We start from the raw sequence: 19063 nt of genomic DNA, 5'->3' as shown, positions 1-19063 counted from the left end.
ATTGGCATGTGAGTATAAAACCTTTATATTGAGACTGAATACAGTTTTAGGTTATCTTTTCCCTGATCCCAGGGTGGTGCCCCGTATATTCATGATTATATCATAATAATATATTAAATATAATTGTTAATATCGATAATCATATTGACATTAATAATTAGCTGTGGATAACCAAATCTGCTCCTGCTACTACCCCAACAAATCTAAAATGATGGAGAAATACTTGGATGTTTTGATCTCATCCACAATGCGTTTTATTATTCTTGAACTGATGGAGTCCATTAGTTCATTGTGGATTGTTTTTCTCAGATAATGTACGTGACTGCCAGCTCCACTTTCTACTCTACTGACATGCTGCTTCATCACTGAATCAAATTTGGCCATAAGCTCCACCTCTTTAAGGAAATTTCCATTGTCTTGTTTATTTAATGTGTCCATGGACCCCCTGAAAGCCATGTTTCTTTCGGCTAAGGACTGAATTATTGACACCAAACGATGTAGAACTTCACGCCTTTTTCTCTCAGCCTCAGCAAGTGCCATCTCTTGTTTATATATTGTGAGTCCTTTCGCAAAACGGACCTCTAAGTCCTTCCATGTTGCCATGTGAGTATTATGCTCCTGGCTATCCTCATGGACCTTGAGCAAGTGACTTGCATTTTTCCAGTCCTTCAGACCTTCCCTAATCAGTTTGTAATCTCTCTTGGAAAACATTTTGCAGCAGAAGCAGTGCAAGCTATCCTCTTTTTTCAAGTACATAAGCCAGGTTCTTCTCACCTTTTCCCCATTGATTAAGAGTCTGTTAAAATAATCATGCTGACACCTTCGTCCGTCTTTCTGTTTCGGGAATGTGAAGCCACTATCAATTACAAATAGACCTCTGTGAACTAACTCTGTTCGTACCTTTTCAGTTAAAGCAGAAGGCCAGTCAGCAGGGTCTATTGGTGCAGCTGGAGGACCGCTTCATTCTGCTGCATCACTGCTGGGTTGTGCTGCTGAGGTGGAGGCAACAGGAAGACCGCTTGATGCTGCTGCAAAACTGGTGGGTTGTGCTGCTGAGGTGGGGGCAACAGGAGGACCACTTGATAATGCTGCATCACTGCTGGGTTGTGCTGCTGAGGTGGAGGCAACAGGAGGACCACTTGATGCTGCTGCATCACTGCTGGGTTGTGCTGCTGAGGTGGGGGCAACAGGAGGACCACTTGATGCTGCTGCATCACTGCTGGGTTGTGCTGCTGAGGTGGGGGCAACAGGAGGACCGCTTGATGCTGCTGCATCATGGCTGGGTTGTGCTGCTGATGCTGCATCACTGGTGGGTTGTGCTGCTGAGGTGGAAGCAGCAGCGGTAGATGTGGTAGATGGCCCAGGGTTGGGATTTAGAAACTTCAACAGCGCATCTGAAGAGAGGAGTATGTGACACCATTGAGTATTACAGTCTAATAATAAAAACATGATTCCAGGCATAAAATAAAAATTATATAATATAAACGAAGAACCAAAAAGATAAATGTATGATGTTAACTGATATGCAAATTAGATTAGATTCAATTTATTGTCATCATTACAGTGAAATGCTGAATAGCAGAATGCAAAGTAGCAGTAATATATCATATGAGAATGTTATGTTATGATTATCTTTGACCGAATCACAGCAGTGCTCATATTCAAAACAGCATTCTCTCTCATGTGATATTGCTTAATTAACATTTATGATGTGCACTTTAACAACTAGGCTTACAACTATAATATATAAAGGGGTGGAAAAGTGACTATGTAAACACCTGCTTAAAAGATCTAATACAAATGTCCCTGAGGAATGTAAGGTGGGAGTACTGTAATTACCTAACGTTACATTATTACTTTCCATAACAACTTAGCCCCCTCCACAATATTAACTGACGTTAAAACGTTAGCTATTTATTGATTAGCAATTAGCGAATCATGTAACGTTAGCTTAATGCTAAAAAGCCTATCTGTAACAGAAAAATAATTTAATGTAACGTTACCTCTGTCTTTTTCTCATTTCTCCTCCTCTTCTTTTCTTTTTTTTCTTCCCTGGGCACGGGACAGTTTTGGCCATTTTGACATCTTGTGTTGATTTTTTGATGTGGTGACTTCCAAAAAGAATCATGATACAGGAAGGGAGGGGGCGCACCGTGTGGTGGAGGGGGGGGGGGGGGGGGGGGCGTAATGTTGTAACAAATATTATTTTCTATTAAATAGGCTTTGCTTTGCATTTTAATTAACGTGGGATTATTTCTTGTAATGGTACTGTTGGGGATGTAGCAGGAGCAGATTTGGTTATCAACAGCTTTATTATTAATGTCAATATGATTATCGATATTAATAATTATATTTAATATATTATTATGATATAATCATGAATATACAGGGCACCACCCTGGGATCAGGGAAAAGAAAGAAAAAAAAAAAAACTGTATTCAGTCTCAATATAAAGGTTTTATACTCACATGCCAATCATCGTGATCATTGGCATAGAAGTATAAAAACAATCGAACAATTAAAAAGGCGTGAAATTCGAGCACTAGCCTTCACAACCTGCTATTACCCAGTGACATATACACAACAAGCACAAGAGACCGCTAGTTATAATATAATAAGATTTATTAAAATCAGTAATAATGATCACAATCAATAACACTGCAATTAACAAAGCCTCATTACCTAACTACCTAACACACAAAGCTAAGCTAAACAAAGGAAGAGACACACGTGGAGTGTGTGTGTGTGTGTGTGTGGAGAGAGAGAAAGAGAGAGAGAGATGGCCGGGCGCGACCACCAGGTGGAGCTATTCCTCACAGCGTTCAGGGGCAGGGCCACTGACGTCAGATAGAATAGTGAGAGAGAGAGAGAGAGAGAGAGAGAGAGAGAGAGAGAGAGATGGCCGGGTACAGCCACCAGATGGAGCTATTTTCCACAGCGTTCAGGGGCGGGGCCGCTGACGTCAGATAGAATAGCGAGAGAGAGAGAGAGAGAGAGAGAGGGAGACAGATGGCCGGGTACAGCCACCAGATGGAGCTATTTTCCACAGCGTTCAGGGGCGGGGCCGCTGACTTCAGATAGAATAGCGAGAGAGGGAGAGAGAGAGATGGCCGGGTACAGCCACCAGATGGAACTATTTCCTTGGCGTCCGGAGACGGAAACAGCTGGCGGAGGATACGTGTGGGGGGGCGGTGTATGTGTGTGCACATGTGTGTTAGCCGGAACAAAGAGAGAGAGACTGTGCGCATAATGCACAAAGGATCAATAAGCTATTACCATCACACGGGAGTCCATGAATGACCTGACGTTCGTTCGGCGGGACCCCGGTCCTTTAACTGATGGTAGATCACTTACGGAGCTCGTGAATGTGTCCGAGGTTAGACACACACTGTTACCGAAATGAAACCCAGCGGCGTGGGTGCACAATCAGCATTCAAATACAACAACACAGAAAACAACGGGCTCGGCGGTCCGTGATTGAAACTTAAAACATGTTAACAAGAATTACAAGCATATCCTACACTATCAAACTTATGTCTCTGCCCAGACTGATAGCCTCTTACTTTGTCAAAGTGCGTAAGTCCGTCTTGTGCGGCGGCGGTGCTTCTGGACGCTTTTTTTTTTACCATTTGTGGTACTGGCGTGGCGCCCCCTGATGGACGGCGCCCTTAGCATTTGCCTATACGGCCTATGCCACGGGCCGGCCCTGCTGGCGACTCTCTGGTGGGAGCTTAGGTGAGCTACGGTTCATATACCTTCAGGAGATAAAAACAAAACAACAACAAAAGTTTTAGTGGGGACATGACAACTTACAGTTGAAGTAGTGATGCACCAATATATCGCCAGACAGTAATGGCTGATATGGGCCTTGAGTGTACTAGACATTCAGAACATTAATATAGCTGCAAAAAATATTTTCTATCTTACTGTTTCACCACTATGTATTTACGTAGTGGATAAATTGTGTCCTATTTGTTGTGACAGATGATCCAGCCATATATGCTGTGACTTTTATGACATTATGTAGGAAAAAATGTACTCAGATTTAAGGTAAAGAAAAGACAGGACTAGAATGAGGTGTGTGGAAAAAGAGTTGTAAAAGCACAATATCAATAAACACTCTGGGCCCTAGTTTCGTGGCGCAGCGCAGGGCTGCGGAGGGTGGCGGAGCCAGCTTAATGCAAGTTTCTACCAGCGCAGCCTTGCGCACGGTCAGTTTGTCAGTTTGGTGGATCGCCTGCGCCAAGATGGGTGTGGCGGCGCAGCAGGGGGAGGTGTCACAGATTCAGCTTGGTGCAGTGGAAGTTTCGTGGCAAAAAGCCTCGCCGAGACTTCGCCGAAAGCCCGCCAGCTCCAAGCTAGTCTACTCGCGTAAGGCGCAAATAAAGTCCATTCATTCAAGGCGAATTACAGCTGGCGGAGTGGTAGTTTGGCTGGCCGGCGGCAGTGCGCACACGTAACCGAGGCCTTACAGGCAGGTTTCCGCAGTTCCAGGCACATTTAAATGCAATAAATAATCACAACAAACACTATTTAATGCAACTAATTGAATCAACACGTGAATTTATATCTATATAGATTGTCCCGTCACATCTGACGTCAGATCAAAGGCGGATGGGCACGCGTAACGGAAACTTAGCCTCTCGAACCAAAACATCTCTCTCTCTCTCTCTCTCTCCTGTTTTTCATATCTATCCACTGCTAATAAAATGCGTCTATGCCTGAAAAAATCTTTATAAAAAAATACAGCAGCTCGTGCCTGGTCTCGCGCCTCCGCAGTATGGAGAAACGCGGAACTTTGCGGCGAGCTGGAACCGGAGTTGGGGCTGCAGCTGGTCTGAGCGGCACGCAAGGTCCTGGTGTCCTGCCATACTGGTGTTGGACGGGGAATCCGGTGCAGCTGTGGAGCGCAGATGATGAGCTGTGCACCCTGACTCTGTTTTGTGATATACATGCCTAAAATGTGCCTATAATTGCTATAGTGATATAATATCAGCATTATAATTATTATGACTTAATGCAAGCACAGCGCGTGATGCGCGTGGTTGGAGCGGCGGCGCTGCTTCTGTCATCAGGTTGTCAAGTGACGGAACTTGCACTGAACCTCCCCTAACGCATTAAAGGTGAGGAGAGGAGCTCATTTGATTGGTGAAGATCTGAATCGGCTGTATTAATCCCAGTCCACGCCTCGTCTCCTCCTCGTCTCCCACTCATGCCTTCTTCTCCTCCCTCTTTCCCACTTGCGCGGGTGGGAGTGACGGGAGGCGTGCCTGCGCTAGCCTGCGCGGTGCACGAAACTTGCAAAGTCCAGGCGGACACACCCCGTCGGCGTGGCGGACGTGCGCTGCGCGCTGACTGCGCCTAGTCTACGAAACTAGGGCCCCCTATATGAAGATCAACATGTAGAAAAGTGTTAAAGCTCATTGCAATGATTTCTTTCCGACTAAAATAAGTGTTCAACACAAGGTTTCAGCTAGAAATCTCAGGAGAGCAGTACATCTCCCATCTATACGCTGGTTTTCAACCTTATATCATTAAGAAGCTAAATATGCAACAGTAGAAATTGAGCCCTGCATATGAGAATTACAACATTAAAATACACGTTCTTACGTGAAGCCTCTCATAGCAGCATTCCTCGTGCCGGTGAACTTCTCCTCACCGTTCCCTCCACCGAATGAGGCGCTCAGTGTCTGCATCCGTCCCTTTAACGAACAACCACGCACCACGTTATTAATCACCGTTATTATATCACCACGTTTTAAGATGGGCACTGTCTTCTTCATTAATGTTGGTACAAACAGCACATTTGCCGCTTCGCTAACGCTCGCTAACCTCTATGGTAAATTACTGTCAGTAGGCTAGCAGGACCTTCGATTCATAACGTTGACGTACAATTCCAATAACAATAAAGTGACATTCATTATCAATACGATTTGAAAGTCAGCTGAAAACATCAAAATCATGTTACAGTATACTTACATTTGTACGTGGTTTGTTGCTGGCTGTCACCAGGATCAACGCAATCGTCGACCATTATCCAAAACGTTTCAGAAGTCAGAAGAGCAAAATGCATTTTGGGGAAGTTGAGTATATTTAGCAAGGTTTGCTGTATGCTCAGAAATTCTTGCCAATGCAGTATACATCCTGGCATTTCTCGCATACACAAATTCACATACTATTGTATAAAGACACACTACATACTCCAATTTACATCACACTTTAGTATGAGTAGGATGTTAGTGTGGCATTTCCAACACAGCCATAGTGTTTATTTCGGCCATGAATGATGAAACATTATCGGTGTAAATGCAGCAGGTGCCAGTCGGATTTCTCTCTCAGCCGTGTCTCTGTTATGTGTAACGCCACAGACTGTCCGGATGCCGCGTTTCAGAGTTACGCCCTTTGCGTTCTAATAATAGAATAAAAATAATCAATTTTTGACAGCTGTGAATCGATTTAGAATCGTCCATGACGGCATCCCGATGCATCTAAGAATTGATTCATTCCCCCCACCCCTACTGACTATAGTTGAGAGGACTATACTATTTGGATAAATTGGCAGAAAATGGCCAGTACCTTTTCTGTTAAATTTCCTTCAACCCTAAAACAGAAAAACCTGTAGATTTACAGAACGTTCTTACATGGCACATTCACAAACACTTTGGTGTTTCAGAAAACAATTCCGCCACAGACCAGGTAAAACCTGGTTTAAAGTCAGTGGAGCATTATTTAAATGCTATTTTAAGGGCGCATGCTTGGCCATATGTAGTGTGTGCACAACGCACGCACCTGCTTCTCTCATCCACAGGGACGCAGCAGCAGTTCCCATTGATACAAACCATAAATATAAATAAATTCATTAAAAAATTCATTAATTAAAAATATTTCAACACTGGCGAAATCATTGTCCATGACTCCCCCGCGGAGGAATGTGCCGTTACGGTGCGGCACATTGGAAGGAGCTGTTTCACTGTATTTCACTGTCAACGTGGAGTCTGAAGGTGGGCAGGGTGAATCCACGGTACTCCCAGCGGTGCAGGGAGGAGAGGATGGAGGGAGGGAGACGAAGGGGAGGGGAAGCTAAAGTATGTGGATGCCGGCGTGGTCATACATGACCTACACACACACACATACACACACACATCCCCATATAATGCCACCTCACAGGCTTTTACTGCCCTTACCAGCATGTCACTCTCCTCTGCAGTGAACCGCTCATGCCGTGTTCCCGGTAAACCTGCCGTTATAATAGCAATTCACCATGGAACAAGCGCCTCTCGCTCTTAAAGGGAATTGGAGATGACGCTCTGATTGGTTTATTGCATGTTACAACCAAAACACACCTATTAGTAATGAAGGCACTTGAGACCAACCCTTTTTAGATTTGCGTCGGGCGTAAGAGTCATTTAACTGCTGTTATAATAGCAACAGTTTCCGAGATTCGCCCACAAACACACTTGTGTGGTACAGGCTGCTAAGATAGGGCCCATGGGCTGTACCATTCACAGAAATGAATTACACAAAAGTATACCAAAAATAAATAAATATCAATTACATTAATATAATTAATATAAAATACTATCAAACTTGCCGTAAAGTCAGAAAAATGAGTCATATCTTGTAACTTAAACGGTTCACACAGGTAAGGTTGAACAACTCTTTTAAAAAAAAATAATGAGCTAACGTTAACTGTGTAACATAAATCGTTTTATGAAGCATTCATTTTTTATTTTTACCACAGAAGTTTGAGGAGGACCCTGCGATGGACTGGTGTACTCTCCAGGGTGTACCCTGCCTTCGCACAATGTCAGCTGGGATCGGCTCCATCCCCCCCGCGACCCTGAATACAAGATTAAGTTTGAGGAGGGTTTGTCCAAATCCACAAAGGAAATGAAAGTTTTCATGGGGCTAGCAGAGGTTCTTGGTCTCACAATAAAATGCATAATTGAAAAATTAAAATTCCTTAATATTAAAATAGTGTATTTAAATAGTATATTCTAATGGACTTTTCTTAGAGTACAAGTGAGTAATAGCAGTGACGTCCCGCATTTGTAAAATTATGGAAGATATAATCACAGAAAGATGCAGAGAGAAAAATTCTGCACCAACTTAAAATTTCTAGCACAATAACACCAAGTTCCTTCCAAAAAGTCTTGGCATGCTTCTAGACCCTGACTTGATCGCACATCACAAAAAAAGCTTTGTATCGCCATAGCATGTTGCTAAGGATTATTATTTGGATTCCTTCAGCTTACACTGAAGAGACAACTTGGGGACATTTTCGATAAGGGTTGAGAATTTCCCCCAAAGACTCAGCCTTCCAGCAGAAAGCGAAAGGCTGTAGAGAGTCAGGCCAGAAATATGGCCAGAAATATGGCCTGACTCTCTCTCTGTCTCTGTCTCTCTCTCTCTCTCTCTCACACACACAAGTTAATTGTTATCAAAGCAGCTCTGAAGCCCAATAGTTAAAGTGATGGTTCAGAGTAAAATGCACCAGCATTGGTCAAGATAGGGCTATCAGCCGAATGGCTTAGTACTAGCGCGATGGTACATCTTGATTATCTCGTAAATTACACCACTAATAATGCATGGAATGTTACCAAACTTCTGCAGTAGTACACATAGGGTCTGTACTCACAAAACAAGGCATTTGAAAGTTTGTAAGTACACCAGGAGTTTATTTAAAAGAACACTTGCCTGATAGCTTCTATCCTCGGCTACTAGCGCTGACTAACGCTATCGAGCGTAGACGCTACTTCCGTGTTTACCCAGCCGATGCCATGACGCGAGTTTCACGCGAGAGTATGAAAAAGTTTCGCTGAATTTTTATAAATGCTTGTATTATCAGGTCAACACCTGCATTTCACTCTGAAACATCACTTTAACTTCAACAATTTTTTTATCATTATTCGATTTGTTTCAATATTTATTCTTATTGAAGTGATAAAGCTGATTGCCTTTCCCCTGCCAAAATTTGTGTAATTAACATTTAAACCGTACTTAAAACATAATTTGTGGACATTGATTTGTACGATTCTGTGATCCCATTGGGACTTACACTATATTTAGTCACTAAAATGTATCCTAGCACCATTACAAGTACTCATATCAATAAGAGGAGAGCTGCCGTTAACAGGCGTGGCTGGTATTGGTAGCTGGCTCATGGGCTGTTTGGCCAGTTGCTGTATCAGAGGATGCAGCGGTGACAGATGAGGCTAGGCATGTCTCCTCAACACCATCTTAAACTGTATGTTTATGTATGTCGATGTAAAAATCTATAGATACATCTAATGATGTATGGATAGAGAGATATAAATAGATAACATAACTAATGGAACAATGATCTCTCTCAAAGCCAAACTAGTATCTAAATCTAACCGTAGCCCTAATCTTAACTCACCCCCAAATTAACTCATGTGAACTATGACAAAAACACAGGAGCACACACAAACACAGAGTTATGTAGAGTAGAGTAATGTAGGTGAATACCTCCCAGGGTTCCACTGTGCCTGGTGTTTTGCAATCTCTGCCCCTGCAGATAGACACCACCGCTTGAGCAATGGCATTGACCGCCATCTCAACACTGAAGATGGTGTCGGCATGAGTGTGCTCTCTCAGGGCGTTCACAGCTTTAGTCACCAGATCAATGTCTCCACAACCTTTACTATCATTTAGCTGCATGTACAACTCCTGCATGAAGGGGTTATTCCCAGTGTAGTCATGTCCAGCTGCCTCCAGTCTGCTCAGGTACTCTCTGAACGATGACAGGTCTCCACTTTTGAAAGTGAAGCCCACTACATGTCCAATCTCCTCCAGAGTTATGTTTCCTTTCACAGAGCCAGAGGAGGACCAGCTGTCACTGGCCACCCAGACTCTTTTGATTGAATGCATGTTGCGTCCTGCTTTCAACATCTGATTCTTAAGCTCCTTGAAAAGGTACATCATGTGAGTTGGCTTGGCAAACGACACGATTACCTGTGCCTTGGGATTCCTGTAGATGTTTTTGGCAGTCTGTGTGATAGAAGAGCCGACATCCTGACTGGTTACAGACTGAGGTAGGATTGATTTGAAGGCCACACAGATCCCCTTTTCAGAAGCCTGGGACACAAAATAGTCAAGAGCTGATTGGCCATAATTTCCATCTGTGGTTACTACTCCCACCCAGTTCCAGCCATAGGTGCTCAGCAGACTGACTATAGCAGCTGTCTGATGCTTGTCATTAGGAATGGTCCTCATGAAGGCAGGAAAGCGGCTCTTATCACTGAGAATGACAGCGGTTGATGAATAACTGATCTAGAGAAAAGAAACACATTTATATTATTTTCAGAGATGTGTAATTTCCAGTTAAATAGCCCTATAAAATCATGAAAAAACATAGGGACCTAGTGGCCAAGAGTTTAGGGTGCTACCTACGATAACCGTCAACCTAATTTTGTAGTATTTTGACTGTAAATAATGTATTACAGAAAATGTATTCTGGATCTGCCATTAGTATGATGTGGTGGCAGACTGGCAGTTGAATAAAGTCATGTCATCGGTTAACAAGGACATTTTTGACCAGAACACAATTCGTAAATTTGTAAGTACTTATTCGTAAGTAAATTTATGTCTATATTAACCAATTGAGCAGTTCAGACAGGATGCACCATGGCGATCTCTGTGGCAATAAGCCCCACAACGCCCAGCGGCATGCTACGGCAACTCCGTGGACCTGGATCGCTGTGTGCGAAACAGCTGGAAAGATGCTTATTTGCTGTCACACAAACACCTGGCTCGGCCTCACGGAGCTCGACGTAGTGTCGCTCTCGGAGCAAATTAAAGAGCAGGCTTGAAAACGGACATACGAGTAAATAAACTGCAGCAAAGCCAACAGCACATAAAAGACATAGAAAACTTTAAAGCCCTGATTATGCTTCCGCGTAGTGATAACGCAACGGCAACGCAACGGCCACGCAGTTGCTTGGAGGCCGTGATGGTTCTGCGTTGGGTTTACGTGTCGAAATGCAATTCAATGCCACACCGGTAAAGGGCGCTATGGTTTTTGTAAAGACTGACCGACCGACCGAGACTCTAGACGTATATCATCGTAAGCCTCGTTATAGCGTATTTGTTTACTTTCCGGCTTTAAACGTCCACAATTTTTCAGAACTTGGTGTTTTATTTATTTGTGCAAAAGCGAGAAGGTGCAAACAATAAAACGAGGTGAAAACAATAAAAGTAGCCTTTTAAAAGTTTAAATGGCGGTGTTTATAGTGGAAACCGGATAGCGGTCTCCAGCGGATGTAGTTAGCGGACCAATCACAGCCAATGCCGCTGCGTTGGTGTTGCGTTGGTGTTGCGTCGCCTCGACGCGCGTCTAGGATTTTTGGGAGGCACACGTCAGGCCCTTGCGTTGGACGTAAGGGGTCCGCAAGCCCCGTTGCGTTGTGTCGACGCGGAAGCATAACTCAGCCTTAAGACTGGATGGATATAACCCTTCAAAAAAACAGTGGCAAAGCGCAATGAGTCAGTGGAGCTCCGGAGTAAAAGGAAAGCAAAATGAACCAGAACTGATGTCCCGACTACAAACTAGCCGCTTTTTAAGGCAACAATAGATAGAAACACTGGATTTCATCTTTCCGAGCTGAGTTTCCTGTTACACTACAGAGACAATGACCCCAGGTGGCATCTGCTGGTCACTACAATACATCACATCAATACAGCATTTTTATTTGGCCCAAATTTGGTGATATTAACCCTTTCTCAGATATATAGTATTGGCACACTGGCCGATCTTTGTCTGTATTATTAGGCTGAGCTTCTTTAGGTGAGGGTATCAGTCAGAGGGCTGGTAAGAGTTGAGGTGGTTAACGTGTGAGGAGAATTTACTAAAATACAGTTTGCATGTAGAGTCAGTTCTTTGAAACAAGTTAATTTACTGAGTCGGTGGAATCGGGTGTCGGCAGAAAATTAGTCGGTTCTTATTCAAATTAAGTTTTCCTTTCGCCATCTTTCCCAGTGGCAGCAGGAAGCCTGTCTTATTCTATGGTGTTTAACATGAGTCTCCTGGTCCACAAGCGCCTCTACTCGCTGTATAGAGCTACTGCAAACTGAAGTAACAACCGTTACTGTGGTATGAACCACCACTCACGACTCACTTGCCGAAGAGAACCGCAAATCAGACTGAAGTAGCAACCGGTCCCACGACCCGCCATCACGACTCACTCACTTGCCACCAGATCCTGCTCGCCACTCTCGCTGAACTTGGCATTGCTGACACAGCGCCATCCTGGTTCACAGCCTGCCTGTCGGACCGCACAAACCAGGTCCACATTGAATGGATCCTTGTCCGAACCCTGCTCCCTTGACACCATCGTCCCCCAAGGCTCTGTATTAGGACTGCTTTTTTTCTCCTGTATACTAGATCTCTAGGCTCTTTAATTACTTCTCATTGTTTTAAGAAACGTACTCAAACCATCCAAAAAGCAGGTAACAAAAGGAATGAGTCCAAAAACCAAAGCAGGCAGAAACCCACAAAAACACAGGAGGCTGGAGCATGAGGAACACAAGAACATAGCCGATACCAGCTGACATTGGGCGACACCAGGGTACACCCTGGACAGGTCGCCAGTCTATCACGGGGCTGACATGTAGAGACAGACAACCATTCACACTCACATTCACACCTACGGCACTTTAGAATCATCAAGTAAACTTTCCGCATCCTGCATGTCTTTGGACTGTGGGAGAAAGCCAGAGAACCCAGAGAGAACCCACGCTTACACGCTGAGAACATGCAAACTCTACACAGAAGGAACCCGACCCTGAACTGAGAATCAAACCCGGGAAGGCAAGGAAGTAACTAAACCAATTGTTTAATGAAGAAAGAAACTTACTCAAACCAAAAAGCAGGCAACAAAAGGAAAGAATCCAAAAACCAAAGCAGGCAAAAACACACAAAAACACAGGAACACGAGAGCAGGGAAAACAGGCTGGAGCATGAGCAACACAAGAACATAGCAAAATGAATAACATAGATCACAAAGGAGCACGAGAGCATAGTAACCAAATACATGAATCACAGGACCATCTGATAGTGAAACAGTGGAAACACAAACTATATACACAAGGAATGAGGGAAGGCTGCCAGGACCAATCACAGCAGGAGGCAGGCACAGGTGAGACAGGCACAGGTGAGACACGTGAGAGCAGAATGGTAATCAACACAAAAGGACAGGGGAGTAAAGACACCAGAAACAAGAGAGCACAAGGAACAGGAAGTAACTAAATGAAACAGGAAATCACAGAAACCGAACCCCAGATAAAGAAACTACAAAATAACAAAGGCATCTAGACAAATTACACAATGACAGGATATAACTGAACAAAAACCAAGATCAAATAAACTGTATATATTGGTCTTGTTCTTGTTCAACTGTGATGCTTCACTTTGGAGCTGTTGTATTCTGTATTATTTGTTATATTTAATTTGATATAATTTAATTTATTTGTAACATCAGCAGACAATGTATTATTAAAAATTATCCGGCTGATGTTTGTCAGCTGCAAACCTATTCTCCTATTTGAGTTCCTTGTAACAGCCAATGCTGGGTCAGTCAGGTGCTGGACTTGTACTGGCACCTTCACTGAGTCTACAGTATTATCATGTTACCTACTTGAGGGATCATCAGGAGAGTCAGTTGCCTGGCCATGGCGATGGATGTTTCAGAGTAAGACGCCCCCACAACAGCCATGACTGGCTGGTCACAAGTGTTGCGTCCACTGGAGCAATCGGTCCACTGGGTGAGGTCTGCTGTGGCTCTCAGAGCAGTGCTGACATCAGAGCAGGAGTCCAGGATGTTGTAGCCCAGACTGATGTTGACCTCAGCCAGCAGAGGGGATTCATTCAGGATCTCTACAGCATTGATCATAGCCAGCACCTTTACCAGACCTCTCTCTTCAAACCTGTGTGAACAGCACAGTGTCATCATCACAGAATGACTGACTGGAGAACTTCTCATCCAATAACAAAGAAAAATAAAATTAACATTCATCATTGGTAATATTTACATTGAACATTCCTTTGAAAAACTTGTGAGCATACATCCACAAATCCCCCAATGCTGGCCTCCTACTGGTTTATTTCTTCTTCTTTTGTCATGAATATCCTCTTTTTTCCCCTGATTTTTGCGATTGGCATATTCGTTATTTTAATTTTCTCTATATAAAAATCCTCAGCTGTCATATTATTAAACCATTTTATTAAAGGAAATGATTGCCAGACAAAAAAACAAACAATCAAACAAATGAAAAATGTAAAACATTCAACCAAAGAAACAACACAAATCGACCAGCTAAGCTAGTTTAGTTATGCTGCTATAGGTCCAAACTGCTGAGAGATTTATAAAGAAACACTGAGCCAAATCAACAATCAATCCTTCCAGATGAACGGCTTAAATTTACCAGAGAGACATGTGTTCCAGTGCTCTGGCGTCTGTCTCAGCTGAGAACGCAGACTCCTCCCTATCATGAAGAAGCAGAACAGCAGCATGCCTGCAGAAACCACTTCCTGGTCTGCCAGCCTCTCGGACTGGAACCAACGCCATCTTCTTTTTTCTGGCATAGACGCCTTTTGTTTAGCAGTGGACAGAGAGGAAACATGGGAGAGAGAGGGGGATGTGACATGCAGCAAAGGACCTCCGGCCAGGATTTGAACTGGGGTCGGCTGCGTATATGCGTACATGGCATGCGCTCTAACCACTTGTCCACCTGCGCGCCCGACCAACACCATCTTCTGAGTGGAGCTAAACACCTGCGACCACCGCTAGAAACGATAAAACAATAAATCCAAGCAGGGCAATAAAAACCCCCCCCACTAAAACAGGAGTAAAGTCTCATGTGGAGTTGAAAACCAGGGAGTAAAAATGGGTTTTAAGACTGGTTTTAAAAATGGACAGTGAGGAGGCTTGTCTAATGTAAAATGGTAGCTCGTCCCAAAGTTTTGGGTCTGAGCTTCCTTTTGGAGCAGGTCGGCTGACCTGAGGCACCGAGCATACATGAGAAATGAACACTAACATACACTATGTAGTCTGTGACGTGATGTAATGGATAGAAGAAACAAGAGTGATTCTTTTTGCAATTGGTTTCAGTCTCTCACATACAAAAGTACACTATATTGCCAAAAGCATTCACTCACCCATCTAAATAATTGAAATCAGGTGTTACAATCACTTCCATGACCACATGTGTATAAAAGCAAGCGGACAGCGAATGCTGAGGCACATAGTGCACAGAGGTCGCCAACTTTCTGCAGTCAGTCAATCGCTACAGACTTCCAAACTTCCTGTGGCCTTCAGATTAGCTCAAGAACAGTGAATAGAGAGCTTCATGGAATGGGTTTCCAAGGCCGAACAGCTACATCCAAGCCATACATCAGCAAGTGCAATGCAAAGCATTGGATGCAGTGGTGTAAATCAAGCCGCCACTGGACTCTAGAGCAGTGGAGACACGTTCTCTGGAGTGAAGAATCATGCTTCACCCATCTGGCAATCTGATGGACGAGTCTGGGTTTGGCGGTTGCCAAGAGGTAACGGTACTTGTCTGACTGCATTGTGCCACGTGTAAAGTTTGGTGGAGGGGGGGTTATGGTGTGGGGTTGTTTTTCAGGAGCTGGGCTTGGCCCCTTAGTTCCACTGAAAGGAACTCTGAATGCTTCAGCATACCAAGAGATGTTGGACAATCCATTAAGTCCAAAAAGACATGGATGAGAGAGTTTTGTGTGGAAGAACTTGACTGGTCTGCACAGAGTCCTGACCTCAACCCTAGAACACCTGTGGGATGAATTAGTGTGTGTGACCTCACAAATACACTGAAGAATGGTCAAAAAGTCCCATAAACACACTCCTAAACCTTGTGGAAAGCCTTCTCAGAATAGTTGAAGCTGTTATAGCTGCATTGGTCAACCAATGTCAACCTATGGATTAAGAACGAGATATCACTTAAGTTCATACACGAGTCAAGGCAGGTAAGCAAATACTTTTGGCAATATACTGTATTTGAGAGACTGTTAGTAGGCTACAGACTGATCTAAACCTTACAATTCATACAGCATTAAAGTTGGTGTGCCAGGTGGAAGAGATCTTCAGGCAAGCGCAGTCTCTTTCTTTAGAGGCTCATGCTCCAATGCACTTCGTCAAGATGAAAACAAGGCATCCTTTCAAGCACAGAACAGGTAGCAACAAGGCTAACGAGGCACCAGCACCACCACAAGTGTTGTTTCAGATGTGGATCACCAGATCATCGAGACTTCCCCACACGTAAAGTGGGACACTTCGCCCACATTCGTAAGTCAAAGAAACACACGGTCAATGTTCAGTAGTCAAGTGCTCCTGGCTGAGGAAAGTAGGGACATGACAGCATTCATAACTAATTAAATACTTTTCAGGTTCCGTCAAGTGTCATATGGACTGTGCTCAGCCCCGAGTGCATTCTTCAAGATCATGTCCCTTGTGCTAAAAGATCTTAAAGGGGGTCCAGAACTATCTGGATGATGTGATCGTCTATGGCATAGACCAGGAGGACCATGATCACAATCTGCAGGCTGCACTTAAAGAAGCTGGTCTCCAGCTGAACAATGAGAATGCCACTTCAACCAGAGTACCTTACGGTTCCTTGGGCACACCATCCCAGCTCAGGGCTTGCTGCCAAACAAGGATAATCTCAGAGCTGTTACAGAAACTCCATCGCCTAGTGACGCAACCACACTACGCTCAGTCCTGGGGCTCACAGCAGGGTATGCAAAGTTTACAAAAACTTCCAAAATGATGCATCTCTGGTGGAACTAATGTTGGAATGCTTACGTGACAACGCATTCCAGTGGACTGCAGCAGCTCAGTCAAGTTTCTCATTGTTAACATTGCTTTTGCTTTACACTCTCTCACACTAGCTGAACGGAGACCGCGATTGTGGAGAAGCCTGTGTTAGCCTGTGTGTGGTGTTATGACTGTAGTCATTTTGTGAGTTGTTTGTGCACTGTGCTTGCTTTATTTCTCCCGCTGATCTTATATGCAAATAGGTGTGTGCCGTGCCCGTGTCCTGATTGGTTGAGTGGTTCCAGGCTTTGCACTCGATTGGCTGTGTCTCAAGCCCACCTGATATTTAAAGAGCCAAGATGGCGGACGCTGGGGGGCAGCAGGCATTTCCTCATCCTCCTCCTCTCCCAACCGGCCACACTTATGTATAAGCTTTGTCGTTGAGTAGTCTTTGTTTGTTTGAGTAGCTTTGTTTCGTTTGAGCAATAAGGGTGGACTGCCAGTTTTGTTAACATCGTTTTCTCCTGTTTATTTAATTAGGGAGGTAAGTTTTATGTCATTTATGTTTTCCTCAGTTTTATTAGGTAAGATTTACTTCCTAGACAGGAACCGTTATGTTTGTTGTTTTGGCCTTGGTCCACCCTGAAAGCCTATAGCTCATTTTATTTATACTTAACTGATTTTTGTCATCACCTTTATTTTGTAAATAAATCATTTTCTTATTATTCTGATACTACTTTGTTTGTGGTCACTTGGGACTTGGGGAAGATGGGGCCTTTTCGTGTTGTGTCCTAGACCCCTAGACTGGGACGTAACAGTGGTCAGTGGAAAGTGGAATGGTTTATTCAGCAGGCATTGGGCTGTCCTCTAGTAGGGCCATCCTGATTGTGAGTGTGTGCGTGTGTGTGTGTGTGTACGGGAAAGCATTAGTGCATATGTGACGTGTCCGACAAATAAAAGTGCTAAGACGCATGCTGCACCACTCCAGCCAGTTCCAATGTCTGATGGTCCCTGGCAGTGGGAATCAACATTGTTGGACCGTTTGAATCAGCAAACTTGGATTGTCGTTATGCAATCACACTAATCGACTACTACACAAAGTGGCCGGAGATCGCCTTTACTCCCTCCATCACAACCACAATCTCCACCTTCCTGTCTATAGTGTTTTGGTAGTATAGTGTTTGGTAACCCAACAGAACTTATAGGAGCGAGTTTGCGGATTTCCTTGCAGTGAGACATTGCACACAGAAAAGTGTCCTTGTATTATCCTTGAGCGAACAGCACCATAGAACGCTGGAGATTTATTTTGCTTAGGAAGGTTCCTAACTGAAGAAGTGACCCGGAAGTAAACAAGTGGCCGCCATGATAAGAGCCGTTTGGATTTTCTAAATGCAAAGGAAAGGAGCTCCAATGCTTCCTTTCAGAGCTCCTTTAGCATAGGATGCAATGGACCTTCCTATACGAAAGGAAAGGAGATCACACCGACCCCTAATTCTTTGCGAGAGCAACATTTAAATAGCCACACACCTAGGTCGTTCATGAAAACAAACGATTTGTGCATTTGCATATTTAACAATTACTCTCATGCAGACATATAGTAATTGGAATTGTGTTGCTAAATATGTGTGGACAGTGATAATAATTGAATGGTATTTTTTATTTATTTAAATCATGTTACAAATTTGACAAAAACGAATCTAAAACCACAAATGAAATGTAAATACAGCAAACAGTCAGGAAGGAGAAGCTGCTGGACCTGAAGCCGGTCAGTGACCTAGCTGCTTATAAAACCAACATGTGGAGAAGTGGACGACGCGCTTTTTATAGTCCATTATTGTCGTTTCTTCAGCGGAGATGCACATCATCAGCTGTCAATCATCAGAGGCCGCATTATAATGACGTAGCTTATTGAAAGTCTGGTCGGATTCTCTGAGCACCGTGGTCGTCTTTTCCTAAATCCTTTTGAGTTCTCCTATCGCCTTTCCTTAACCCTGTGACGTTTTCTCCAAAAGTCAAGGAATAGGAGTTAGGAATAGGAGTTAGGACCTTATTTTTGACTATTCGACTGCACACTAAGTGACTTCACAACATGTGGTACGGAAGCTGTAGTATTTAGTCAAGTGTTTTATTTCTTGGGTGGATTTTGAGAACTTTTGTAACCTAGCTAAGGCTGTCTGTGTGGGTTAGCATCTGCCATTTTATCACGAGATACACAATTAAAGATTGAGTATGTTGGGACCTCACTAAGAAGAACAGAGAGTGGCCTGCATGAT

General features: G+C 43.7%; 1 protein-coding gene across 2 annotated transcripts in view; it reads right to left on the bottom strand.

Moving 5' to 3' along the window:
- The window catches only part of gprc6a (G protein-coupled receptor, class C, group 6, member A), an 87656-nt gene that overhangs the window by 35564 nt on the left and 33029 nt on the right, over nt 1-19063 (bottom strand). The window contains exons 1-3 of one of the 2 annotated variants that reach the window (XM_084027210.1): nt 14443-14468; nt 13656-13944; nt 9490-10293 (exon numbers count right to left, since the gene is read on the bottom strand). In XM_084027210.1, coding sequence (XP_083883336.1) covers nt 9490-10293; nt 13656-13944; nt 14443-14453 — 1104 coding nt within the window. In that variant the 5' untranslated portion in view covers nt 14454-14468. Of the gene's footprint in view, nt 1-9489; nt 10294-13655; nt 13945-14442; nt 14469-19063 lie in introns of those variants that run through there. The other variant, XM_084027209.1, reaches the window with a different exon arrangement.

Source organism: Eutrigla gurnardus (assembly GCF_963514095.1).
Source record: "Eutrigla gurnardus genome assembly, chromosome: 14".
NCBI classification, from domain to species: domain Eukaryota; kingdom Metazoa; phylum Chordata; class Actinopteri; order Perciformes; family Triglidae; genus Eutrigla; species Eutrigla gurnardus.
Note: the sequence above shows the minus strand (reverse complement) of the source record. Positions and strands in the feature narration are given on the sequence as shown.